The sequence below is a fragment of the Numida meleagris genome, chromosome 19 (assembly GCF_002078875.1).
Source record: "Numida meleagris isolate 19003 breed g44 Domestic line chromosome 19, NumMel1.0, whole genome shotgun sequence".
Lineage (NCBI taxonomy): Eukaryota > Metazoa > Chordata > Aves > Galliformes > Numididae > Numida > Numida meleagris.
In genome coordinates this window covers 1,381,116-1,405,665 of record NC_034427.1, presented here as the reverse complement: position 1 = coordinate 1,405,665, position 24,550 = coordinate 1,381,116, and the positions used below count along the sequence as shown (strand labels likewise).

The 24,550-nt window shown below is 37.6% G+C and overlaps 1 protein-coding gene across 2 annotated transcripts in view; it reads left to right on the top strand.

The window, feature by feature from the left end:
• Positions 1-23,984, top strand: part of ITCH (itchy E3 ubiquitin protein ligase) — a 59,848-nt gene extending 35,864 nt beyond the window's left edge. The window contains exons 8-24 of one of the 2 annotated variants that reach the window (XM_021416452.1): positions 423-657; positions 1,943-2,038; positions 2,560-2,734; positions 3,741-3,807; positions 5,614-5,698; positions 7,004-7,132; positions 7,747-7,819; positions 9,414-9,485; positions 10,913-11,001; positions 11,616-11,775; positions 12,054-12,187; positions 16,265-16,405; positions 18,187-18,307; positions 19,001-19,105; positions 19,298-19,394; positions 19,886-19,958; positions 20,604-23,984. In XM_021416452.1, coding sequence (XP_021272127.1) covers positions 423-657; positions 1,943-2,038; positions 2,560-2,734; positions 3,741-3,807; positions 5,614-5,698; positions 7,004-7,132; positions 7,747-7,819; positions 9,414-9,485; positions 10,913-11,001; positions 11,616-11,775; positions 12,054-12,187; positions 16,265-16,405; positions 18,187-18,307; positions 19,001-19,105; positions 19,298-19,394; positions 19,886-19,958; positions 20,604-20,703 — 1,952 coding nt within the window. In that variant the 3' untranslated portion in view covers positions 20,704-23,984. Of the gene's footprint in view, positions 1-422; positions 658-1,942; positions 2,039-2,559; positions 2,735-3,740; positions 3,808-5,613; positions 5,699-7,003; positions 7,133-7,746; positions 7,820-9,413; positions 9,486-10,912; positions 11,002-11,615; positions 11,776-12,053; positions 12,188-16,264; positions 16,406-17,624; positions 17,753-18,186; positions 18,308-19,000; positions 19,106-19,297; positions 19,395-19,885; positions 19,959-20,603 lie in introns of those variants that run through there. The other variant, XR_002444145.1, reaches the window with a different exon arrangement.

The window sequence follows — 24,550 nt, the reverse complement described above, 5'->3', positions numbered from 1 at the left end:
TTTTCCACATTGTGTACAAACTCTTCTTGAAAATATTATGCTTACTGTCTCTTAAATTATTGCAAATAATAAATGGGAAATCCATCAGTGCCAGCAAGTAGCTTTTTCTTTATCATCATCTGGTGTTTACAGAATGCAGACAACTTGCTTTGGTAAATAACATTTATTTGTAATATCAAAGTTGTGCAGCTGATAGCAGTTTTTGGATTAAGCAATTTTTACAATGTGCAACTAAGTTGCCTTTTTTTTTTTTTTACTTTTTGTGTGAAGAACAAAATGTAGCTGTATGTGTGCACTTTGAACTACCACCTTTTGCACGTTTACTTTTGTGACTTACAACTTCTGAAATAGGTTACCAATAATGAGAGAAATACCAATTAAAGATTTTTTTCTCCTGTCTTCTGATATGTCTGGTGCCATAGGAAGTGTAAATGGTTCTCCATCCACATCCACAGAGAATGATGGGGCCAGTGCAGGATCACTGGCAGGAGCAGCTGCAAATACATCTTCAGAACCGAGCCCTGAGGGGGCAACAGCTGCAACAACAGCTCCTGCAACTGCTGCACTCACCACACCTCCAGTGTCAAGACAAGTCCAGCCAGTAAATCCTCCAGCTCAGGCACTAACTACAGTCAGCCAAGGTCCTCTTCCACCTGGGTATGAGTTTAATGTATTTTTCTGCTGACTTTTCTGTTTTCTTATAGTGAGCATACCAAAATACGCGTAACATCTGCCTATTGCTGCATACCAGAAATTCCCAAAAGCTTTCAAAATGAAGGTCTACTAGGTCAAACAGTTTAGAAAACCTTCAAGTGTAGTTTAATCAAGAAAGGAATTAAATTTTAAATAGTTCTGATGCTCGTCATAAACTACTAAGTCAGTGAAACAGAGGTTTTAAATAGTGAGACAACTTGTCTTCAAGCTAGAATGAAGCTGAGTAGTAAGAAACTGGTATAAATAAGCAGAAGGAAAGTTATGATTGCAGGACATAATCCACTGCATGTCTTTAAGTTTTGGAGTTCATGCAGAGTTCATACTGAGAGCAGTGCAGGCACAGTGAGATGTTTCGTACCCGTGTGGAATCTGTCAGGTGATTGGTCTCTTGCCTCAAAGATCTTATTTAGATTCTTAACTTTTTCTTTAAAAAATATAAATGTTTCTGGACTCACTGAGAGAGGGAAAGCAAAAGCTTTGTAATGAGAGAGGTATAATTGGTAAATTGTTACCTCCTTTAATTTGCCAGCAGTAAAAGCAATAGGTGGTAGAAGCTTTGATTACCGTGCTTACAGGAAAACTGTGAAAGCAGTTTTGAAAACATCAGTTGTTGCTTTACCGCTTGTACTTCATTAGAAATGGCAAATTACTGTGCATTTCCCTCCATGTTACGTTTGATACAAATACAGGAGTAAGTCAGCATCCCAAATGCCCCGTATTCAGAAAATACGACTTCAGTGCCCCTGTGATGAGCTGCGTGTATGTGATGTGTGCAAAATTTGCATAATTTGGGGATTTAAATTGAATGAGTGTTATTCTAATAGGGGATTGTGCTCCACAGATGATTCCGTTCGCCACGTTACTGATATATTTGGTACTGAATGCAAAACATTGCTTCATTGCTTGCTAAGACAGGATGCGTGTGCATGCATTTTAGCTTTAGTTTATCAGAAACTGAAGGTAGTTATATAACAAATTTTTTTTTAAAGATTTCCTGTTGATCTAGTTGATGTAGAATTACTGCCAGTATGGATATTGTACCTGTATATTATACAGCATTTTGGTGCTTCTCACAAGCTAAGTGTTTTAAATGCTTCAAGTGTTTTACTGAGATAAGCATTTTACAAAAGGAAACATTTCTCAACTTTATACTGTATTCTTCATACTGTTGATGAGTGGCTGGAGTAATTCCATCTTGAGATAGATAAAAGTGTCATTTTGTTTTCAGTTGGGAGCAAAGAGTAGACCAACATGGTCGAGTATATTATGTAGATCATGTTGAGAAAAGAACAACGTGGGATCGGCCGGAGCCTCTTCCTCCAAGGTAAGACATGCAAAGGCATCCAGTTGCCTAGGATGTGCATGGACTGGGTGTATCTAAAACTGACTATCAATTCACTATTTCTGCCTAAACAGACTGAACATGTTGAAAGGAGTATGAAGAAATATTGTATGGTACAGCTCAACTATCTGAGTTTTTGTTGTCTTTTCAGGAGAAGCTTGCAGATTATTATCTCATGGGTTGACTGGGGTAAATGCAGTAGTAACAGTACAGTATTGACATTGTTTTGTGTAGCACTTGAAAGGTAGGTTTCAGCCTGAAACTGGAAGTACAGGAAATAGGATGAGTCTGGCGTGGGAAGAACATAGAAGGGATTACACTCAATTTTAGCTCTTTACATAGTTTTAGTGGAGAGTAAAAGGTGAAAAACACATCTGTTAATGAGCCCACACCTTAGATCTGCTTCCAAAAATAACGGCTGTTTGCCTGTAAGTGCTTCTGAACCATTACAGTTGTCTGCTCTTAGAACTCACGTGTCTAATTTTATTTTTAACTTTTTAAAGCTGGGAGCGACGAGTTGACAACATGGGCAGAATTTACTACGTTGACCACTTCACTAGAACAACAACATGGCAGAGACCAACATTAGAGTCTGTCCGAAATTATGAACAGTGGCAGCTTCAGCGCAGTCAGCTTCAAGGAGCTATGCAGCAGTTTAATCAGAGGTTTATATATGGGGTAAGAAATGCAGTGCTGACTATAAAAGCTAAGGGAAGCATCTTTTCCAAGTTCCGGATCCATTAATCTCTCTTCTGCAGATTGAAACTATGTTTATATAATTGTTTTGAGCATGTTTGTGGGTGACTTCTTCCAGCAAAGATTCCACTTTGTTACAGTTTATTCTTTAGATGTACAGTATCTTTGAGTTTGCAGTATGGTATGAAGTAGTAACTGGTAACCTTGCTCCGTGCCCTTGCAATGGCTGTAGACACTGTGGTGGTTTTTATTTGTCAGCTGAATATATATGGTGTTCTTTGGTAAAATTTATGTATAATATTGATAAAACTGGTGCTGTTTTATTTATATTGTGTCTTGGATTGGCTTAGCCAAAGACTGGGAAGGAAGGCAGGCTCACAGGACATGTTTCTACTCTGGGAAAAATGAAATGAATGTAATGAAGGCAGAGGAATTGAAAATAAAGCTGGAATTGTAAATGTATTGTTTGCCTCTGAATAGTAGGAATACTATTCAGGTATAATACCTCTGGAGTAGACTTCAGATGACTCTAATGCTGCTAGCTTGTCGAGAACAGAGTAGATTCTGAGGTGGCAGGGAGAAGAGTACTGTATGCTGGAATGAAGTGGTTTGCTTTCTGATTGTTTTGGGTACCACTGTACTAATTTCCCTCTGTAGGCAGGGGCACTTCACAAAGGATAATTATTTTCTTGGCTCTGCAGTTCATTAGGCATGCCAAGGGCTGTAAAATTAGTTAACAGAAGAGCTTAGTACCAGGAAATAAGTGAGGCCAAATAAAAGACCAATTTGTAATGAACTGTATGCCGTCTTTGCATTCAGTTTCCACTTATTTGTGGAAAAAAAATTGTTGGCATCTTAAATTATATGTAAAATCAACAAAAATGCATATATACAATAATAATTTACGGTGGCTGTGTTAGAACATCTGGAAAGCAAAAGCATGGTAGCTAGCCATTATTAATGCACCATTTATTTGTGTGACTTGCAGAACCAGGACTTTTCTTCCACTCAGAATAAAGAATTTGATCCTCTTGGCCCTCTGCCACCTGGATGGGGTAAGACTGACTTGAAATAGTGTTTTGTAATGCAGTGTAATTCCTGCCAAGTTATTTTATCAGCTCTTCTAGGCTACTTTTATTTAAATGAAAATCTAGATTATTTTTTCTTTCGAAATTAAATCCAGTCAAGCATTCTGTTACAATGTCAAGTCCTGACAAGTATGTGCAGTTCTGGAGTAGATTGGGAACTACAAAGTATTCTGTTTTCTCTCAGTAATTATCATGTCATAATAGCTTCTTCCACACTGTCATCGTATTTTTCACCACTTTCATTAGGCAGGATTTACCCCCTCCCCCCTGCTCTGGGTGTTTATTGCTCTGAAAAGCTTTTGTAATGACAACTAATAATCATTCCTTGACTTGTCCCTCTCCCTGAAATAAATTCACAGGTTTAACAGTTTACAATTAATGCAATTTTTTTGTGCATACGCGTACAAAATTTAAAACTTAATTCTTGCTGTGACTGTGAAGCAGATGTGAAAATTCAAGTTTCATGATACATAGTTGGTGTTCTCAGGGTCGTTTAATTTTAAAGCAGGTGACTCTGCCTGTCAGAGTTAGAGGTGGGTTTTTGTTTGTTTTTTCCTCAGACATAACAATTTAAATTTTTGTTCTCGCATATATGCAATGTCATGCCATAGAATTGTACCCTCACTTGGGCTTTACTGCACTACATATGCAGTATTTCAAAGCATGTTTTTTAGGCTGACATTGCCTGGGAAGCCGCAAAACTGACTTTCCATACTGAGATGAATTCTGCTGCCAGCGTAGCTCCTATAGACAAGTGTCTACTTCCAGGCTTCCGTGTAAAGCAGAGCGTTTTACCTGTGATAGTCAAATGCTGGCCTTTGTTTGTAATTTGTCTTCTGCATTCTACGTGTCTCTTATAGCTCTCTAAATAAAAATGGCGTGAAGAAGTGCAGAATGACCCAGAAGACCAAAGCCTGGCATTTATCATAAATGTCTTTAAATCATGGACAAATATTTGTCCGAGTGAAAATCTTTTAAACTGCATTCACTTTCATTTCCTGTCCACTACATGAGGATGAAAGGTTATACTACTGTTCTCATACCTTTGTACTTTCTTGATTCCTTTGTGTACCTCTGCAACCTCTTCTGTGTTTGTTGTCCATATGGTTTGTAAGGCAGGTAGCAAAAATGGAAGCAGCTGGGATTTCCTGTGGAGAAAACAGCTTATGTTTTTGCTTTCTTCCAAGAATTTTTTCTGATTGCTAAAAAAAAAAAAAAAATAGCATAGTAAAGGATCTTAATACAGAGAGTCATCTTCATCTATGTTTTAATCTGTATACATTTTAACTTGCAAAAATACCTGAAAAAGCTTTTTAAAAAGTGCAGGCCAGTGTATCTAGTGAAGGTGAATCTCTTGTGATTAACTATTTCCTTCCCACAAATGTTTATATTGTTACTATGATGCCCAGACTCTCACCACTATAAGGTGCACAGATGTAGATAGTTGATCTTTTCAGAGTAATAATTGAGATGCTATGAAATTATTCACAAACACCCTAAGTGCAGCTTTTCACTGAGGATAGGTGATGATGCAGTTTCATATGATTATTAGCAGTCGGTATTAATTAGAAAGACTCCTGTTTGTGAATAGACTAATAAGGAGTAATGTCAATGAAAGTGAAAAGATGTTGAATCTAAGGAAGTACAGAGAAACTTGAACACAGTTGAGGCTGTGGCAGGCTCTGGTAATTGGATTTATTTATTTTATTTGACGTGGTCTCAGCAATATGGTAACTAGGTATTGAAATCTGTTTTCCTTTTGTATATTTTTAGAAAAGAGGACTGACAGCAATGGCAGAGTGTATTTTGTCAATCACAACACACGTATCACACAGTGGGAAGATCCCCGGAGTCAGGGGTAAGAAATCAGTTGCAGTTTCATGTAAATCTGAAATGAAAATGTAAGAAAGCAATGAGATTGTGGGCTAGGTGATACTGCTCACAGCTCAAACATAGCCTGTCCTATACGTAGCTCTCGGACAGTGAGTATTAAAGGATAGCAGCTGAAATGGAGATTGTGGAAAATATCACAGAGTAATAATAGAGTTATCAGGAAAGTCTTGGTCAGCAGCAATGATTTAATTCCCCAGAACTGTTCCTGCTATTTTTATGTTTTGTATATACGTTTGTATCACTGCAGGAGAGAGGGAAGGATTTCTTGTATCCCGTTATATAGAAGATTCTGAGTCGATATTTGATTATTTACTAAACAGATAATAGCTAAGAGATTGAGATAGAAAAGACAAACTCCAAGAACTGCAGCACTTCCACCTTACCATTTTTTAAATAAAATAAAAACAACAACAAAAGGAAAACCAAGAGAACTTGAGGCAATGCCACAAGTAATTGATTACTGTGTAACTGTTTAGTTTGGGATCCAGTTACTTTGTCTCTTGGAGTGTAGTCAGGAAGTGAAGAGTGAAGGATGTTCCATCCCAGAATTTGAGTGAGGTGAAAACTTCCACCAGGCAAAGCAGCTTCACCTGTGCCCCTCAGAAAAGAGTTAAGAGGAAGAGAAGTGGAGGGGCTAATAGCCATAGCCAGAGACGACAACCTGTCTATGTCAGGCACGTCTGCAGCAGCTGACTGAATAGAAAACACTGTTATTTCTATTAACCACCCAAACTGGTAGCTGGAAACATGGTCCTATGATGCTTTTCCATGGAGGAAGGTCTCTGTGAACACTTTGGTGGAATGATACTACTCAAGTTTTCCAAATATATCAAGATGCGCTTACATCAATATCAAACTGGAGTTAGAAGTTGTCAAAAAATTATACAAGGTCACTGCTTGTATTTTCTTGATGTTCTTTTTGTTTTGTCGTTCTGAAACTCTTTAAGCTTTTGGCTACTGCAATTATATGTGAGGTAGCAAAAGCTACTTATTAGGGCAGTGTCAGTTTCAGAGTAAAAATGTAACAAATGACAGTTTCTATTTGCTGTTATTCTAGATAATGCAACTGTAGGAGCTAATAATCATTGTGATCTGAGAGCTGGCATGAAAATTTGAGAGAAAAAAGCAGAATAGATGTTGAATGGAAAGTTTCTCAATGTGCACCACTTCTAGATCCACTAAAATTTTTACTATCTCAAGTCACTGATCAGTTGCCTTAATTGTATTAAGTTATATTAAGTTATTACCGTGTATTTTCTTGTACTCACAGTCAACTAAATGAGAAACCCTTACCTGAGGGCTGGGAAATGCGATTTACTGTGGATGGCATTCCGTATTTTGTGGATCACAATAGAAGAACCACAACATATATAGATCCCCGCACGGGCAAGTCTGCTCTGTAAGTGTTTTTTAACTACTACTAAGCTTTTAAATGTTAAATTGAACAGCCATCATTATTAAAAGTGGATTTTGTTTTGAGTGCAGGAAGTTTTACATGTAAACTTTTCATTTTCTTTTTTTTTAAATCCACTGATAACTATTCCTGGAGATGACTGTTTTGAACATTTCAGAATTCCCTTTGCCAACTAGTAGATATGAACTGAGGTTCATCAGTATTTCTCATGACCAGATTCCTTTCTTCCATTTACTGGTCTTTCTTTTTACAAATACACTCTTTCTTTCTTTGCATTCTAGGAGATAAAGCGGAGTTAAAACCAGAACTTAATTAAAAATTTAAATTGAATGATGAATGACATCCCATTGTTATTGTTACAATTTTTTAAATACAATTAATAGGTAGATACTGTAGAAAAAGTACTGCATGTGCACCTTACAGTTTACAAAGGAGAGGTTTTTTTAGTTTAAAAACAAAAAAAATTTCATTCCCAAATCAAAAGAGTATTCAGCCAGAAAGCCAAGTAAACCATGTAGCTACATAGCCAGGAAATTTGCAGACTCTTTCTTAAATTATGGAAACACTTTTGAAATTCTTTTTTCTCCCATTGATTCCAGAGACAATGGACCCCACATAGCTTATGTACGTGATTTCAAGGCAAAGGTCCATTATTTCCGATTCTGGTGTCAGGTATGGATTTCTTTATTGGGAACATTTGTTTGCTTTTTTGTGTTCTGCTCACTTGCTGTAAATGAACCACTTATTCAATGCTCTACAAATAAAATTAATCAAGTCACATAAATCAACCTACTTTAAGTGAGTTGAAAAAGGGGAGAGTAAACACCAGACTTGTATAAACTGGTGTAAGCTGGAGGGCAGCTTTAAAACCTGTAGAAGAAAACTTACATTTATTTACAGTTTATTTAACAAAGCGTTTGATTTAAGAATGCAGTTTTCCTTATGCTGTTAATAAGGGAATGTGTGAAAGCATAGTATTTCAAAATACAGTTAATACATGATGTAGTTTCTGCACAAATACTTCTGAAAGGAAGTGCAAGACATTTGACACAGAACGTGGATGTCTAAACATGGAAGAATATACTGTGCTATGGATGGGCATGTCCTTACATAGTAGCAAATTGCAATGTTAGTCTTGGTCCTTTAAACTCTGCGAATACCAAAGGATTATGTAACTTGGTACCTTGGAAAAAGTCTTAGTTTTAAGTGCTCCAATTTCCAAAAGTCAATGAATTGCAGTGTGCCCAGGTGGCCAAGAAGGCCAATGGCATCCTGGCTTGGATCAGAAATAGTGTTGCCAGTAGGAGTAGGGAAGTCATTGTCCCTCTGTACTCAGCCCTAGTGAGGCCCCACCTCGAGTACTGTGTCCAGTTTTGGGCCCCTCACTGCAAGAAAGACATTGAGGCCCTGGAGCGTGTTCAGAGGAAGGCAATGAAGCTGGTGAGGGGTCTGGAGCACAGGGCTGATGAGGAGCGGCTGAGGGAGCTGGGATTGTTCAGTCTGGAGAAGAGGAGGCTCAGGGGAGACCTCATCACTCCCTATAACTACCTGAAGGGAGGTTGTAGTGAGCTGGGGGTCGGCCTCTTCTCTCTTGTAACTAGTGACAGGACGAGGGGGAATGGCTTCAAGTTGCACCAGGGGAGATTTAGGCTGGACATTAGGAAATACTACTGCTCCAGAAGAGTGGTCAGACGCTGGAATGGGCTGCCCAGGGAGGTGGTTGAGTCACCGTCCTTGGAGGTGTTCAAGAAACGTTTAGATATAGTGTTGAGAGACATGGTTTAGTGGGGTTATTGGTGGTAGGTGGATGGTTGGACTGGATGATCTTGTAGGTCTTTTTCAACCTAGCTGATTCTATGGTTCTAATTACAGTTAAAAAAGCTGAGTGGAGCCTAATTCTTCACTTTGCACAGAATAACCTAAATTCTTATTTTTTTATTAAATATTGGGCTGGAGGGCCTTGCTGATTTAGACTATGTGTTTGATCTTAATATTTTCCAGTGTATTTTCCAGTAGAAGAGTACAGCGTTTGAAGCTGTTCAGTGCAGGATCAGGAGGCCTGTACACCTTGCTGTAGATCTCAATAGTGGAAGCAATTGTTCTTGGAGTAAATTAAAATTAAAGTGTCTTGATTGCTGACTGCTTTTTATGGATTAGTGAAATCTACCTTTGCCTCTTAAAACAATGTATATAGCAAACTACAGTTAAAACATTATTAGAAACATGAAGTGATTGTGTATCTCACCTCTGAAAAATGTCATTTCAGCAACTGGCAATGCCACAACACATAAAGATCACAGTGAGCAGAAAAACATTATTTGAAGACTCATTTCAACAGGTATTGTACTAAAACATATTAGTAGTAGGCATGAGAAGTTGAGTTGAAGAAATCTGTTATCTGTGTGTCATTCTTAATCCCATGACATCTTAATAATGTTATTTTAATAGAGACTAAGAAAAACTAACAGTTAGGATACAGCCGTGCTTAGACGTATAAAGATCATGCTAAAAGGTGAAATTCTGTCTCCCAGTGATTCATCTGACTGTTTTGTGGACACAGTGATTTAAGTATACATTTGTATTTTTTTAATATATATATATATTTCCACAAAGTTCTTTAAAGTCTGTAAAGTTTGTTTTGGTGGAGAGTGCAGTGACAGAGCAGCTCCCCCCTCCTCTTGAAGTCAGCGTGCTCTGCTGTGTTGGCACACTTCTCCTGTGTTACATAAGCACGGTTTTGTACCAAAATACATTAAGCTGAACTTTGTCTTGGTGTTACAGATCTTTAAATGAGTAATGAAATGGTTGAAAGAAAACAAAAATTATTGTATTTAAATTACTAGTACCAAAATTTAACAGTGTTTAGAGACCTAAACCGTGGTTAAAATTTGTTTCTGTACAATATTTGTAAGTGCTTTGGAATTCTCCTTTTATTTTTTAATGTTAATTGTGGCAATAAGTCATTTCCATTGCTTGTTAAATAGAAGCTGAGAGCAACTGTTTTTCAGTCTAACAAGACAGAGAAACAGATTTGAAATTGCAGAAACAACATGAGATTCCTCTTGGTCAAATAATAAAGGGGGCTAGTAGCAGATAAAACGAGTCCTGGAACTGAAAATTGACTCCAAACTAATTTCTAAAATTGCACTTTGTCATTTTATAGTAACTGTAGAGGTAATAAAAACATATTATTACTAGAAAGAGCCAAGAGAGATAATTATAACTATGTAAATGTCAACAAACCTTGGTATGTTTGGGAAAACATGCTGCTTGATCAGTAATTTATATGACGTAACCACAAAGGCCTAACTTCTTTAGTTAATTATTTGTCATTGTCTGTGTTGGAGATACAAAATTTACTGTGATGATAACTACAGACTAGTACAGATTTTAAAATAATTTTGATCCAAATTCTATGCAAACAATTTTGATTTTAATTTTTTTTTTTTGAGATCTTAGTTACATCTCTTCATTACTTGTAGCTTGGGTACCACTCAAGTACCATTCAGTATCATGTTTTACAAATCCTGAACTTTCTTACTTTGGCCACCTGTTATTTTTTGGCTGTTTTTTTCCTTTTGCTTGTTAATCTATGGAAATGTGTTTGCCACTAACCCCTCAAATGTGATGAGCATTGCATAAGCAGATGCTACTTCAGGTATTCATGATTCATTAACTGCTGCTAGATACAGCAAATAGTGATATGCCCAGCCAATGTTCATAGCTGTTTTCTTCATATAAATTGATTGTTTTTCTTTTACTAAGATAATGAGCTTCAGCCCTCAGGATCTACGGAGACGCTTGTGGGTTATTTTCCCTGGTGAAGAAGGCTTAGATTATGGAGGTGTTGCAAGGTAAGCTGAACTAAATTACAAATAATGATTTTTTCTGCAAGTATTTGTGAAGACTTCTCTAAAGCAGATCCTTGAACTGCAGTGCTTTCAGAATATTAGTGAAGCTTATTCCTGATCTTTCCTTAGAATATCACTGCGTGTCTTAGAACAATTTAAAACTATTTTCAGTTCACTTTAGGAATTGCTTTAATCTGTCTCAACAGATGCACAGTTTATTGACTTTGTCGTGATTGTTGATAACCACAGTAGAAGTGTACTGAAAATGAGCAGAAATCTACTTTCAAGACAAAGTTCATACGTGAATGTAATGAGAAGAGCATAAATTAATTAGCATTGCCTAAAATCTTACAGTTTAAACCTGTGATAGCATTTTAATTGCCTCTTTAAAGTGAAGGGGTCATTTTCCAAACCACTGACGGTTGGATAACATTGTACTTTTGCTTACTAAATCATAATTTTTGTTGTTTTCAGTTTGGGCTAGCCATACTTTCTGGAAAAGAAGTCAGCTTGACTACCTGTGTCAGCAAGTTTCTAGCTCAGTTGTCAGCTTATCAGTTAGCTAAGCTCATTTTTAATCCTTTGAAATATACTGTTTGTTGTATGTGTGATTTCAGGGAATGGTTCTTTCTATTGTCGCATGAAGTTTTGAACCCGATGTATTGCCTGTTTGAATATGCTGGAAAAGATAACTACTGCTTACAGATAAACCCAGCCTCCTACATTAATCCAGACCATCTGAAATACTTCCGTTTTATTGGAAGATTCATTGCCATGGTAAGTTCAAAAACAGAAAAGTAATCTCCTGGAGTTTTTCCTTTAAATAAATATTTTGCCATCAAATGGATAAATAAACAATTCATCTTTGAGCTAAAATTTTTATGAGGTGTTTGGATGAAACTACTGTAAGCAAATTAAGCATATTAGCAGCTATAATATTCAAGGTTGCTTTAATACTTTAGCTGTCAGATTTCACTGGTACACAGTACAGAATGTTGTCATATTGAGTATTCAGTCATCCTTTGCATTATTTTGTCTGTTTTCATGTTCTTCAGGCTTTGTTCCATGGAAAATTCATTGACACTGGTTTCTCTTTGCCGTTCTATAAGCGTATCTTAAACAAGCCAGTGGGACTCAAGGATTTAGAATCTGTTGATCCAGAGTTTTACAACTCTCTCATCTGGGTAAAGTGAGTTTGACTTGATTTTGTTCTTGAAATGGCAATAAAATGTTTATTTTTCACTTATGCCAGAAAGGAAGTGTGAATTTATTACTGAAAAAAAAGCCACCAGGGAACAGTAGGGTATGTCACTTACAGAGCAGTACTGGAATTTTTACCATCATTTTAGTTACACAATTAATTAGATAATGTGAAACTTCATTGCATTTTCAGTTCACTGAATATTCTGCATGGCAACTTGCATTCCATTTTTAGTATTTTTTCATAAATCTAGCTAGACAATATACAGATGTGATAGTCTTGCATGCTGTTACAAATAACATGAGTAAATTCCACTGAAACTGGGAATCAGCAAAAGAAATCAGCCAAAATCCTTTCAGTGATGCTTTAAAATAGCTGGCTTAGTTAGAAAACACTTTAGCCCTTACAGTAACTTGCAGTTAGCAAATGTAGCTTATTATTTACTCTCACATAATTCTTATGTCAGTCATACCTGCAATTTTGACTAAAAGGTTAATATCAAAGATTTAAAGATAATTCTTGTACGTTTTCTAGCTGTTGTTGCTTTTTTGGTCCAAGGTGGATGATTTAAGACCATTTCTACATCTAGCCTTCCATGAATGTGTTGTCAATCATTTCTATGCTCTGCATTCATAGTCTTTATAGGTCCTCCTTCACTCCTTTGCTGATTCCTCTCCAGAGAGCAGTAAGTAGAAAGGATCTGGAGTTTATAGGCCAGAACTATTTTGGTAATGTCATAAAAAATACTACTTAGAAATGATTTTGAAAAGCATTCATTTTTAAAGCATTGTAATTTGGTACTAATTTTATAATAGCAAGAGTCCAGGGCTGTTACGCACCATTTGTTTTAATAACAGTGGTGATTTTCTTTTCCTGACAGTTAAAAGCAGGAATTGGGGACTGGGGAGTAGAAGGGATAAATAGTTAAAACTTTACTGCTATAATAATAAATAACAATTTTTAAAAAGCTGAAAACTTAGGCTGGTTTATGTTTCTAGAGAGAGAAAACATATTTCACTCCAGAATCGTGAAGTGTTTTTTAAGCTTTGAGGACTTCACAAAAGATGGAGGTGGATGCATTTTTAAAAAGTGGAAATATGAAAGAAGTGGTGTATCTGTAGTGGTGATTCTTGGGAGTGGTCTTGTAAGTAAGAAAGAATAAAAGAACTTTTAAGATATTTGCAAGTTGAAGGGGGAGTTTTGAATCAGTTTTCGAAGAGTAGCATGTTCTGTGCTGAGTAATGTTGCTGCTGAAAGGTGTAGTGAGTGAACATTCCATTAGGGGACTTCAGGAGTTGGGATTCGAGTAAAGATGCCATGAAATTGAGACCTGAAAAGGATGAAAAGATCTTAAAACTCTAAGGCTTGATTCTTGTGATTAAAGAATCTCAAGTATGTATGTATTTTTTCTTTATAAGAAGAGTACTTCTTTTGTCATTCTGTGACTTCCTGGGTTTTAGAAACCAAGTAAATATGATAGTGAGAAAGGCAAGCTACAGGAAAGAAATTTACATTAATTGATCTTGAGTCATGGCGGAAGGATCTTGTGAATAAATTGTAATGAGTTGCATGTATAACAAAATTTACCTTAAGAACAGTGTCAGTCCATTAATATTAAGTAGAAACTCTAAGAGGGAAGGAGTATTATTAACCCTTTGTCTGTAAAAAATAGTCACCTTTTAGCATTTGTCTGTCTAGTGCAGGTGGACTGGCCACTTGTTCAGTGCTGTCCTTTGCACATTTCAAAGCAATGTTTTGGTTTTTTTTATAACATCTGATAACTTGAAGGGTCTTTTGGTGCAGAAATGTGTTATATTTATTCTCTGTATAGTTCTTCTGGTGCATGTGTTACTATAATGGATCAAAAGGGAGCACGGAGCCTTCTGAATATCAGTACTAGGCTGCTTGTCGATGGCAGAGAAGGGGACTTGTTGACATGACAGATTAGTTTTTCCCCTTCCTCGCCTTTACTTCAAAGTACGTAGCATTGCCAGATAGCACGCAGGTGGTAGTTTGTGTGAGCTTTTCAGGTACTAAAAGTTTGAGTAAGCTTCCAAGTGGGACCAGCGGTCGCTGATGGCAAAGGTAGGAGAAGCTTACATGTGAAGCAGGGAACTAGAAAACTCAGAACTTGTCAAGAACAACCTTTACATCTCACTCTGTAAGTGCGAGTTTCAAATTCCTGCACCGTTCTGGCTATGTATGCTTTTATTAATTTACACTTAGTATTTTGAGGGGGGTTCTTTTTGGCTGGTTGAGCTTTTTTTTTTATTTTAGTTTATTGCCCCAGAAAAAAAAAAAAGCAATGAGGAAGGTTAAGGCTGTAGCAAGAACTTTTCTGAAAGCTATGTCTAGAGCAAATACAAGCTCTATATCAATAGCAATATCTGCAGTGATACAGAAGTCTTCTAATCTGGAGCCCATGAAAGGCTTTGCCCCTTTTGAATGAACCGAAGTACATGAGCATTTTGAAGAACCTTCAGACCTCTAGGCAGTGCACACTGAGCTCTAAATACAGAGATCAGTAGTTGAACCTGCTTACCAGCTCTGCTGAAGATGTTATCCTCTAAGGAAATGACTGTAAGTGTGCAGTAAAAAAATCATACCTGGCAAGGAGGGTATCATTTTATTAATCACCAAAAAAGCGAATGTTGTAAGTTCCCAGGAAGCTTTGCAGTAATGTTGAGTCACTTTGTGTTCTGCCTACTAGGTGTTCATTGTTCTCATTCCCACTGTTTCAGAAAAACTGCAGAATTACTTTGTTTGGAAAGTATCTTGAGAGATGATCTAGTGAAGCCCCTCTGCTCGTGCTAGGTCAGTTAGAGCAGGTGTCTTTCATTTAAAAGGAAGAAGTAATTTTATTTCGCCATCCATCAGCTCCCCTGAGGTTTCATGCAGCAGCATGTATTTTGGAGAGATTGAATTCAGAAGCACCGCTGCTAAATAAATACATCATGGTGATGTTTTCAAGACAGATGTTTCTATGTTTATGGTTCAGGACAAGTGTCTTAGTTTTGCATTTTATGTTGGGGAAAATGTTCGTCATGTGGTGGTTTCACACTGACTGTCAACAGAACACTGCCACACCGTGCTGTCACTCCCCCCTCCTCAAAGGAAAAGGTGAGAGAAAACGTGGCTGGAAAATAAGTGAACAAAATACTCACAGGTTGAGATAAGGACGATTTAAAGGAAAGGGAGAGGAAGAAGAAAACATCAAGCAAAGGCCATACAAAGAGAGAAAACCTGTACTTATCGTAGAATGGCTTGGGAAGGGACCACAAAGTCCATCTGGTTTCAGCTCCACTGCTGCTGGCAGGGTTGCCAGCCACTAGATCAGGCACCACCAGATTAGTTTGCCCAGGGTGCCATCTGGCTTGGCCTTGGACACCTCCAGGGATGGGGCATCCACAGCTTCTCTCAGTAGTAAGCAGTGTTTGGCCACACCTTGGAAAGCAGGGCCTCAGTACATGTGGTGGCTGTTTCGCTTCCTGTTTCCCAGCTCCTGTTGCTGTGTGTGGCATCATACGGTGTGCAATATTCCTGCGTTTAGATCAGTGCCCTGGTGATGTCCCTTCCCATCCTGTTCCCGCGCCCTGCTGGCTCAGGTGCTGCAGAGTTGATGCTGTGCTAGCATTGCTCACCAGGAGCCAAAGCATGGGTGAAATGCCAGTGCTGTTCTAGTGAACATTCATTCAAAGTCTTTTGCTTCTTATCTGCTATTACCTGTCAAGGCAGCAGGTAATGAAACATGCAACAGTGTAATTACTTGAAAAGTTTTTTATTCCATAGACATTGCACATAGAGTCAGTGGGTAGTTTATCAGCCCAGTGGTAGGTGAATTTAAGGGTAGTACTGTACCTAGTCCACAATTCACTTACGCACATCAGTGAGGTGATGTCTGTAAATCTTGCAAAACCACAGTTATTGTGTAACGTTTCCTTCACTTGATTCTTGAGCTCTAAACAATTAAGATAAAAAATCCTTAAGGATTTTTTCATACCTATTTCTTCTACTGCGTGCACAGTCTGGACCTGGTTATTTATAATTACATTTTCTTCCTTGCAGAGAAAATGATATTGAAGAATGTGGCTTGGAGATGTTTTTCTCAGTTGATAAAGAAATTCTGGGTGAAATTAAAAGCCATGATTTGAAGCCAAATGGTAGCAACATTCTAGTGACAGAAGAAAACAAAGAAGAATATATTAGGTAAGATTAAATGAAGATTTTAAAATACTCTTATCTCTGCCATTTCTTTTAGTTCAATCAAGAAAATACTGTCAAACTATGTAATATGAAGCACTATTGAAATTCTGTCTGAGTAATTGCTGATGTTGGCAAAATGTTGCAATTGTTCAGATTCCATATTTGAAAGAAAAATACTGATGGCAATATTTTTTATTAATTTACTAATCTCAAAAGATTAAGTTTAGTTAGAAGCTCCACTTGGTTTTTTTTCCAGAGATAATTAAGTTTAGCAGAGCATTGTGATAACAAATGTGAACCTCAGGTACTTCACTGTATCACTGCATACGTTCATTATTCAAATTTTGGCTTTGTAGGCTGCTCATATTCTGCCCAGCTATTTATGTTGTTGTGTTGCTTATTTTTAACCAAAGAACACTTTTGGATGCTTTTGTGATAAACTTGAGTTTTTGAAGATGCATAGTTCTGGTACTAGTTTCCATGCAGACTGCCCTTATAGTGTTATTATTTCTTGGCATTTGTAACAAGACAGTGTTATGAATGATGTAATGAGTTGTACCCTCATAAATGAGGAATTATGATAGCAGTACCAGAATGCTTTAAAGCAAGGAAAGGAGCCTAAGAGTGATTAAAGAAGAAAAACATGAACAATGAGGTGCCTTGTCTCAAAATATCCCCTTCTTGTCTTGAAATATCCTCGCTGAGCAGCAGTATGCAAGCTCTGCTTTAAGGTGCGAACTTCAGCATCGTCTTACATAGAGGATTTGCACAAAACAAAAAGAAACAAACAAGGAACCACTGCACATGTGGCAGGCAGGAACTAAATGGAATCAGTAGAATTTTCCTCTTTTTTATTATATGTTCTGTGAAGGCTGTTTTTGTGGGGAAGGTGTGAGTGATGAGGGAGTAGAATTTGTTTTCATCACAACTCATCTGAAAACATTTCACAGAAATTGTAACATTTGCGGAAGTAACATATTAGCATTTTGCAGTTTTGCAAAATACTAATTGGGATAGAGAGTAGGGAATATCTGCAGAAAACCATTCTCTTGTAGTTTTGAGGAACCCAGGGAGAGCTCAGATTCCAGCTTAAGTAATACTCTTTTGTCATACTCTGGGTCCTGCATTACATCCCCCAGAGTTTCATCTCTCCTTTAGATTCCAGTTCTCCTGACAGGTTAGGCTTGAATTCAGCATAATATCTGCTTCTCCCTGGGTTCAGGTTCTTCGGGTCTCCTGCCTGCTTTTCACCCTTTTATTAATGGAGAGTGGAGTTTCTGCCACAGAGCAAAGTTTCATGATTAACAGAAACAAATATGGAACTTTCCAAATGGACATAGTCGTTTCTTGGTAAGCTAGCAGTCCTACTTATCTTCACGAGTACCACTTGACCTGGATTTTACCTTGTCATGGATAATGACTGAGGTTTCTGGGGAGAATATTTGGATGAATATAGCTTGCGTTGTTTTTTTTTCTTTTTTTCCAAATACCTAGGGACTGCTGTGCTCTCATTAATATCATCAGTGAGTAGATGCTGCCTCCTGTTTGAGCCTGAAGTGCTTTCCGTAGCAGAGTGGTTGGAAACGTAGAGTTTTAACTTAAAACAAAACTGTTTGCACAGAGTGAAGGCTGCAAATACAATAGGATGCTCTATCCCCAGAACTTTCCAGACCTTCCATTATTTTTCTTAACATAGTTTACAGTTCATTTCAAAATAAGCTAACAAAGATTAACTTGGGTTAGCTTAGCCCGTTTAAATTATTGTTCCGTATCTTCTTTTACAGGCTCGTAGCAGAATGGAGACTTTCCCGAGGCGTTGAGGAACAGACACAAGCTTTTTTTGAAGGCTTCAATGAAATTCTGCCACAGCAGTATCTGCAGTATTTTGATGCTAAGGAACTGGAGGTAAAGGATTCTTTGTCTGTTGCCAAATCCCGGTTGCTAGACATAATACTTAAATTTCAGTCAATGTCTGAAGAGCAGAGTTCATTAAGGCTGACAGTTGTGGTTTCAGATGTGTGAGAGGAGTCTTATGGAGGAGTATTTGGTTAGTGTGTTTTTCTTCACTTTCTTCTTTGCAACCAACGTACACATTTCTAACGTTAAGATTCTGCCAGTATAAATTGTTTGACTAATTGCTTTTGTAATCCTTGACAATGTGATTTGTGTGTGTTTAAAGAATGAGTAATTTGAAAGAAAGGGAGATAAAACCAAATATGCAATGGATGATCAAATTGTAGAGCGGACCAGGTTTTACCTGCTTTTGATCTCTCAAAATTGTACTCTGAAGCAAAACATCGTATTTCTAGCACAGAATTGTATGGTTGGGCAATGACAATGTATGTGTTCCTAGTTTGAATGTCTAAATACAAACGTTTCCATGAATGGGTTTTCTCTTTTGTGGCCTCTCCAAATTTTCTTCGTGAGCAGTTGTTATTATTTGCTGTGGAAGTTTTAAACAGATTTTAAAATTAAAAATAAGCATACTGTCATTGAAGGTGCTTTGAAGTACAGTGGAATTTGAGTACGGTAGAGTTGCCTTGGAAGCAAAGTGGTAGCTTGTGGTTTCACGTTTATTATCCTTTTTCTCCCCTAAAGGTGCTTCTGTGCGGAATGCAAGAAATTGATTTAAACGACTGGCAGAGGCATACCATCTACCGGCATTATACCAGAACCAGCAGACAGATACTGTGGTTCTGGCAGGTCTGTAGACTTCCTGTTTCCTCAGAAGAACACAGCAACGGCTTAGTGAGCAACAGTCAGAATTACTTAGCAGATTTGTACTGTGTAAATATAAATTGTTACTGCTAATCCAGCTACTCTAGGGGTGATGATGAAGTGAAAATAGAAATATTAAATTCTACATCAATGTTTATTTCAATTATTATTTTTCAGTTTGTGAAAGAAATAGATAATGAGAAGAGAATGAGACTTCTACAGTTTGTTACTGGAACATGCAGATTACCAGTGGGAGGATTTGCTGACCTCATGGGTAACAAACCCTCTTTAATGCATTTTATGCTTATATTAATGCATTTAAGGACATTTTTAATGAATTTATATTGAATGCTTTTTTGTAAGTCTTGCATATGCTAGAGCTATGACAGAAAAAGGGATGGAGGGAATGATGCCCCTTGCATCAGTGACATGGTACATGATCTGGACATGGTTCTGGGCAGCCTGTGCTGGGTACCCCTGCTTGATCAGAGAGGTAGGACTAGGTGAACTCCAGAGGTTCCTTCCTGTACCAAGCCAATTATGTGATTCAGTGACTGAGTTTCTTTCAAAACTGCTTCATATTTATGCATTTCATTACATGGATACTTTGATTTCTTCAGAGATGTATAGTGAAAGACAGATGTCTTTGTTCTCTGCGAGTAATTATAATCTTGTTTTCTCTTCAAGCCTTTCACACTTAATTGTCATGAATTACCTACTGGTAGGCAGCTAGGCCCAGGACTTCATTATTTGAATTTTTTACAGGGAGCAATGGACCCCAAAAATTTTGTATTGAGAAAGTTGGGAAGGAAAACTGGTTACCTAGAAGTCACACCTGGTAAGTACATAGAACAAAATTCTACTATGGTTCTGTTTTTACTGATGACAATCTAGTTTGTGATTTTAGTAAATGGACAATATACGTAAGTGGCTGAGATTGTAGGAAAGCAAAATACCGGGTTATGCCAGTAAGCTTTGTTGTTGAGTAATAGTTGAACTGCTGAAAAATAGTTTTGTGTCGTGGAGCTGATTCCACTGTAAATGCCATGGATTTGCACACTACTAAAAAACAAAAGTAATGAACAGTCCTTTCTGAAGAGTTTGGGATTGACCAAACTCACGCTCTGTCTTGGCAATGAAAATAAACAGCCACGCTCCTTCTTCCCTAGAGAAAATGCAGCTTCTACTCAGTTTCGCAGTTGCACTAGTGCTTTGTGAAAACACTCAAATTTTAAATTTAAAATACAAAATTTAGTGAGACTTCTTACTAAGTACACTGTCATTTCTGGAAAACTATTGCTGTTCAAGTGCTTGTACTTCAACTCTCGCTCTCATAGATGAATGCAAGTCAAGATACAGCTGTTTCAGAGGGTATAAACCCAGCTATCCCTCTAAACAGGAAAGTTCATATACCTGTATTCCTGATGGGTTTTTTAATGGTTTAAATTATTCTTCAATACTTAAGATTTTTCTTTATTTTCAGTTTCAATCGCTTAGACCTTCCACCCTATAAGAATTACGAGCAGTTGAAGGAAAAACTGTTATTTGCAATTGAAGAAACAGAAGGCTTTGGGCAGGAATAGCTGTGATTTGCACCTTGAAGAATGTGAACTCAACACTATGTATGTTCTTCACTTCTTCTGCTTGTTGCACACTTCATTGTAAAGTAGACTTGACTTGGATTTATTTAACAATACTAGTGTGTAAGTAAATGGATGTTATCCTGAGGTTTTATCCACATTAACTCTGGATTTCTACTGAGCACTTTCAGAAATCAAAAGAGCAATCAGATATGGCTACAAAGGAATTATGACCCAAGTAGAGGTTTAATACAGCTTTGGGCTCTGCTTTGTTTTACCTTTCATTACTTAGAATGTGTCCTTAATGACTGACAGATTTTTTAAAATAGTTTTGTCTTTCCTTTTTAGTAGCATATTTTGCTACTGATGCACTGGGAAGTTCATTAGTAGCTGCAATGCTGCAGCAGCATCATAACCTCTTTACAGCAGTGTTATTAGAGCCAACTTGTAACCGTCCTCTGCCTACTGTGAGCAAATTCATTGCTTAAGCTATTTTTCTAACTCAAGTGTGGCTGGACTGTTTTTCCTTGCCTGGAGTCTGCTCACATGCCAGTTGGACTCAAACTGCTGTTAAGGGGATGTCAAACTGTGGCACAAATCCAGGGCATAGCTTTGCTTTGTTTTTTTTCTCACAGTCTTGCTAATTTCAGCAAAATAAACGTCTGCCCAAAGTTGCTGGAACATTTGCTTGTGCCCTCTGAAGAGTTCTGATCTTTTTCTGTGTGACACATCTAACTTAAAACTATGTTAACACTGTGGTTCTTCACTTGTTTTGCAAAAGACAAGACCACCTTGGGATTGCACTGATTCCATTTAGATTCCCATTTGCAGGCTGATGTTTCTTGTCAGAAGTGTTAATGGACATTATGCTCAGTGTTACTCTTCCGTGTTGCAGTCAGTTTTCTCTGAAGACTTCATTGGTTTCTCAGGAAGAGGTACAAAATAACTGGATTTTTAAAATGATAATACTTATCATTTTTGGTGATGAACTGATAATGCAATATTGGCTAAGACTCGAAGGACTTGAGAGTTTGTACATGGATTCCAGACTTTTGACATATTGGAGCATCAGAAAATAATTCTACAAAGATTAGAACAAGTTTTTGGAGGTTTCTATGCTAGGTCACCCTAAGATGCTTACATAGCTAGTAACTTTTGTAATAAGTTCTTATTGGATTAATAACATCTTTTACTTCCTTTTAGAACCTGTTAATATTCAGTTCTCTTCGGGTTTACAGTAACGTTTTATTGCTCCTTTAGACTGAATGCACTTTTCAGGTATGGTCAGCTCTTTCCTTAGCTGAAGGGAGGAAGGTAAACTTCTGTGAGTCGAGCTGTTAGCCATAGTCAGAAATGTGACACTTGAAGTAGCATGTAGCACAAGTTAAACATAACCGTAGCTCAAAGCATTGGGACAGCAGCTGTTTTGAAGAGGCTTCTATATGCTGGAGCTGAAACAGGACAAAAGGAAACTAAAACAGAACTTCCAGTCTTGAAAAGAGTATTTCCTTCCTGCTGTCCCTTCTGTCTCAACTACAAGAGGGGAAAAACTGATTCAGGCCTAGTAAGAACTGAGACATTACAGTTTTAACAGAGTTTTTCAAGTCAAAGTGAGGCATGCTAATTGGAAAGAAGAATGATAAGACCTTAGAGTGAACGCCTGTTTTTGTCATGCACGTTCTAACAAGAGCAGTGGGAAAGAGTTTCTGATGATACGGGGATTTATCCTCTTTTACCTTTTCACTGATGGCGAGAGCTAACCTGGCTTTTCAAGGAGGAAAATCTGCCAATTTCAAAATATTTGATGGGTATTTTACTGCATACAGCTCGCAAGGAGAAGAAAAAAGCCTTATAAATATTCTGTTTATGTTAATTCTTCCAATGAAATCTAGTTATCTAACATATTTACAAGAGAGATTAAATTAAACAAGATAATGCAAGATTAAGCTACGAAAAATAGTTTGTGTTCTGCATAATGCTTTATGATTCATGTAGGGACCCTAGAAATGTTGTTAATGTATAAATATCGCCCAAAAGGCTTTCAGCCCTATATTTTTAAAATAAAGAATAGTTATAATTGAAATAGCCTTAGCCCTAGTTCTATAGGGTATGGCTGTTTAATATTTTTATGGTTGAAATGTTTAGTTCAGGAAACAGGTAAATGCTTGTATATATTTTTGCAGTCTGGGATTCCACTTACTCCATTTTTTCGTTCTTTAATTTAAGTGGCATGTTTGTGTCTTTTCTGCTGTATTAGGATGGGGAAAGGGGGCTGGATATCCCAAGCACCAGAAATGATTTTAAAATACTGCAAACAAAGACTCAGCTGGGAAAAAAAAAGTCTGTGAAACATTGTATTGGGCCAAAAATTAAAGTAAATCTACTAGTGTGTTGAATTGGCAATGTTTCTGAAGTCTGAAGTAAAGTTTACTTAGACATTTTACTTTGTAAGCTAACAAGCCTGATAATTTTTTTATAGCATGTTTTGTAGAAATAAAAAAGTTGTTAATAAGAACTGCTGGTGCACTTTTCCGTTTTTTATGGGGATGTGGTGGAAACATCATGCGGATAACCCTGTGGGGTATGGTGTCCCTGATCATACTGGACTTTCAGCAGAGATTAATGAATTTGTCTCCCACTACTTCAACTGCTTTAGCAGCCTGAGCTGCGTAACTTCATACTGTGTAACAAACACATATTCATATGTAACTGCCAATTAATCTTAATTTTCAAGCATTAAAATAACTTCTATTTCGAATTTTGCCTTATGAGAACGTCATGAGAAAATGAATGAAATGCTGAGCTGCTGATCTAACAATGAACAAAGCCTTATTGTTCCAGGTAGCCCAGTAAATGTTTGTTATATGAAACTGCGCAGTAAATGCATCATGTCTTTGATCTAGCATTGGAAGCTTATTTTTTAATGCATTTGCTTGTGTTCCAGAAAAAAATACTCAAAGTGAAGCAAAATGCCCATTTAATTGTTTTTTTTGTTGGCATTATTATTACATGCTGCACTGAATATGTAATTGCAACTCTTCATATATTGGTATCTCCAGCCCCCTTTTCATGGTGTCTTTTCAATTTTCTTCAAGAATCATTGTTTCTGTATATGTGCTCTAGTGAACTAGTACGTAAACTGGGATCAGCAGCACTGGATTGTAAAATACTGTACTGAAATTCATTGTCGAAATTTCCTTGTATTGTAATTTCAAATACTCAGGTAACTGTAACAGTATCTCAGTATGTCAAATACTTTTATAAAACTACTTAAAGACATGGTAGTCCTGTTGTTATTTCTTTTGTGTTACGAAACACCACTATGCAAACAAACTATTTACCTACTCTGGGGGGTTGGAGGTAGACTGGGTTTCTGTGTTTCAATGTTTCTGCCTCCAGAGGATGCGGGAGGGCACGCAGCAGGGTGGCCGTTTGGCCCGAGCCCCTCTCGTTTTGTCGCGGTACAGGGGCTGCAGGGGACGCCGGGAGCGCAGAGCAGGGAGAGCCGGGCTGTACGTGGGCCAGGGCACGAAATCTTCCCTCGGCAGGTACGGAGCTGCTAAGGTTTATCCCCAGGCCTTCAGACTCTCGCCTAATAAGGCTCTGCAGCAAAACCAGCCGGGCGCTACTGCTGCTTCGGGGTTAGGAAAGGGCAAAACGAATCAGAGTCTTTCGAGAGCGCAAAGCAGTGAAACACAGCAGAAGCCATTTATTCCCCGTGGAGGTGATCTTATCGGGGCATCTCCGCGTCGGAGCCGGATACCGAGTGCGGGCGGAAAGAAAAGGGAAGGGAGGGGAGGAGAGGGGAAGGGAAGGGAAGAAAGGAGAGAGCAAAGGAGAGAGCAGTTCC